Here is a 3,380-nt window from a genome sequence, read left to right as displayed (position 1 = left end):
TACCATAAATGCATATAATTAAAGTCTACTGTGTTTCACAGTAACACATATGGCTTGTTGGCTAGTTTTAAAGGAAAAAAGCACTTTTAGATAAACAAGGCAATAATAGATGGCACTCGTGGAGGTAATAAAGATTCAAAAGCAAAAGGAAAGGCAGTAGAGCTGACTGTTTCTGTCAGTAGTAAGTTTTAATTTAGAATGTAATGTTACAACGTTATGTAAGAAAAGTATTTTAAATGTTTTGGCACTTGCTTGAGCAACTTTTTTGTGCTGCGTGTAAGCTATTGTGCAACAATTGCACGAGTGTAAAAACAAAAATGCGCTGCATGATCGAACATTTAGGTGAGATAAATATATATCTTGTAGTTAGATAGATTATTCTTATTTTCTTTATTTTTATTTGACAGTATAGTTTTTCCCTAAACATACCACATACCGAACCGTACTGAAAACCTTGATACTTTAAAACCGTGATGCAAACCGAACCATGAGTAAGTTGAACCGTTCCACCCCTAATACACATACACGGCTGTTCAGAAGTTTGAGATCAGTAAGGTTTGTTATATATATATATATATATATATATAATGTATTGGCCCGAATATAAGACGACCCTGATTATAAGACCCCCCTTTTTCCAGGTGTACCTTTTGGAAAAAGCCTTTTTAAAAACCCAATCTTGTTTTTTCTCAGTAAAACACATGTTTTAAAATCACAAAGGGAATTTGGTCCCATCAGGCTAACGTGACAATCACGACTCATGCAGCTGTAAGGTCTTTTGGTTTTTTCTCGCGATCTTTACAACAAGCATTACATTAAGTATTTCATGGCACACTCGTTTTATGCATATTTGGCGCCACCTATTGTTGTGGGTGTATTATTGACATGTCAAAGTCTAGACCCTGAATATAAGACGACCGCGTTTTTTCAGATGTATTTCCAAGAAAAAAAACATCGTCTTATATTCGAGTCAATATGATATATATATATATATATGGGCGAATTCCAAACGGCTTTCTTGCGCCCTTGAAGGACACTTCGGGAGGGCACATTTGTAGGGATGTTCCCAACAAAAGTGAACAACTGAATCCCTTCACGAAAGGCCCTTCCAGAAGTCCGTTTGCGAAGGGAACATGCGATGGTCACGTCACGGAAGTGATTTCCATTTGTGATCTTCGGTTAGATCTTGCAATGCATTTTAAAGCAAAGTTGTGGGTGATTTCGACCACATACAAACGCAAGTAAAATAGGCTTATTAAATTTGTCTTTATTTTAATATAATACAAAATATTTTTCATCAGTGATAGAAATATGATTTAAGATGGTAGTGAAAGCACGTTTAAGATTTAAGATGGTAGTGAAAGCACGTTTAAGCAGGTTTATCTTGAAAAAGTTTAATAGACTCACTTTAACAACAACTCATGGAGTGTCAAATGCTGCAAGCACGTGCAGCGTTGTCAAGGTAACATTTGGTCAGTCATTCCCTTCGCCAAGGGAGTTCCAAACGCTTATACTAGACAGTAATGCCCAACACCCTTCAAAGAACACACTTCAAGGGCTCTGCCCTTCGAAGGGAGTAGGGCATAGGGATGCTCACTTCCATTTGGAATTCGCCCATAGACAGATAGAAAGATAGATACTGTAGATAGTTAGATAGAAAGATACACTTCAAAGTAGAAATGCTGCTTATTTATACATACACATATACATGCACACATACATATATAGATACACACACACATTATATATATATACAACATAAGTGAAATATGGCCCCCTGGTACATGTCTAGGATATATTGCCATTAATAAGTCAAACCATATATATATATATACATATATATTTCACTTATGTTGTTTTTAGTTGGATAAAACATTCAGAAGTTACATGTGGTTAGTGAAGAACAAAGCTGAAAAAAGGTAAATGCACTAAAATCAAAAAAGTCATACTAACCTCCACTCCCGTGTAGTTCTCAAAGAAGAACAGGACAATACTCTGATACACTGAATACACACAGTCATCCACAGTGTGATAGAGTCTGGACGGTAGCAAAGTGGACAGCAGCCGCCAGGCGCTCCAGGACAGCAGATAAGCAGGAGCGGTGCCCAGCATCACCGCTGCTGGAAGCCAGTACCGCAACGAGTACGTGTGCACGACCAGAGACAGCAGCATTTTGACTGGAAAACCCAAATGGCTCGAGCGAATCTGATCCCTATACAGCTGCAACTCAAATTAAGTCGGTGTCCCCAGTGACCCTGCCCGACATGCATCGATCTTTTCGTCCAATTCAGTCGATTTCAATTATTCCGAATAATTTCGGTCAAGGAGGGGAAAAAAGTTAATGCAAAATTTCACGCTGCTTGTCTTCCGGAAATTTCCTCGAGGTTTAAAGCATGACATCCCTGTTAATGCAGCGCACTTCCTTGTCTAATAATGCAAAATGCACGAAACTTCAAGATGAAACAGACGTAACTAACTGCTGCTACACCTTGCGTAAACTATACTCTGATTTAAAAAAAATTACTAGAAGTAGAGGTAATTCACTTACTAAACCCTCCATAGGACACTCCAGTGACAGAAAACCTAAGTTGATTTAAGCATGTAAACCAATTTTACAGCTTCCTCATTTATACCATAACAAACACAATGTCTTACAAATACAACCGGCCACATTTCTCGCTCTCAAAAGTCACACACGACTTACAGCCTCCATGTTTCAGTATTGTCATCAGCCACATGCTTGTATTGAGCACTCTGATTGGCTGAAGCACGAGTTCCGGGTGTTACGAAATTTTAGGCGAAAGGTTTTGCCTACATGCAGACAGTAAAAAAAAACAAAAAAAAAAAAACAAAAAAAACCCGGTACCTCATAAGACTTCAGATTATTACTACTTTTATTATTACTAAGGGTTTGATTAGTTTGATTAAAACATTGAATTATGTTCTCTGCATTAACAAATTATTTAATATTTATGTTGACTTTTTCAAGTAAACAATTTTCCTATCCAAATATGGATTCTGAATAATAAATACAATTTATTTCCCCGCTAATCTGCAGAATTCCAATACTGGTCTTCTCATTAGCAGAGTTTTTCACTTACTGATCTTTCATACTGAGTTTTGATTTATATATGATTTTGACTGATTAACAGGATTTGCTTGTGCGCATTGGTGCTTAATCCAGTCTTTCAAACCCCAAAAATATATGGTCCAGCCCTAGGCCTTTAGTAAAATTCATGTTTACTCAATTCATGTGTAAAATGTAAAACTGACAGAACATGCCTTGACATTAAATTTGTGACTATAACACATGCAACAGCTAATAAGGCAGGGCTGTCCAAACTCGGTCCTGGAGGGCCGGTGTCCTGCAGAGTTTAGCT

At 37.3% G+C, this 3,380-nt stretch overlaps 1 protein-coding gene across 1 annotated transcript in view; it reads right to left on the bottom strand.

Moving 5' to 3' along the window:
- agpat5 (1-acylglycerol-3-phosphate O-acyltransferase 5 (lysophosphatidic acid acyltransferase, epsilon)) overlaps window positions 1-2,714 on the bottom strand; it is a 43,264-nt gene extending 40,550 nt beyond the window's left edge. The window contains exon 1 of the mRNA XM_016474969.1: window positions 1,954-2,714. Within this exon, the coding sequence (XP_016330455.1) occupies window positions 1,954-2,172 (219 nt within the window). The 5' untranslated portion in view covers window positions 2,173-2,714. The remainder of the gene's footprint in view (window positions 1-1,953) is intronic.
- Window positions 2,715-3,380: the final 666 nt, after the last annotated feature.

Source organism: Sinocyclocheilus anshuiensis, unplaced genomic scaffold (genome assembly GCF_001515605.1).
Source record: "Sinocyclocheilus anshuiensis isolate Anshui unplaced genomic scaffold, SAMN03320099.WGS_v1.1 scaffold232, whole genome shotgun sequence".
NCBI classification, from domain to species: domain Eukaryota; kingdom Metazoa; phylum Chordata; class Actinopteri; order Cypriniformes; family Cyprinidae; genus Sinocyclocheilus; species Sinocyclocheilus anshuiensis.
Note: the sequence above shows the minus strand (reverse complement) of the source record. Positions and strands in the feature narration are given on the sequence as shown.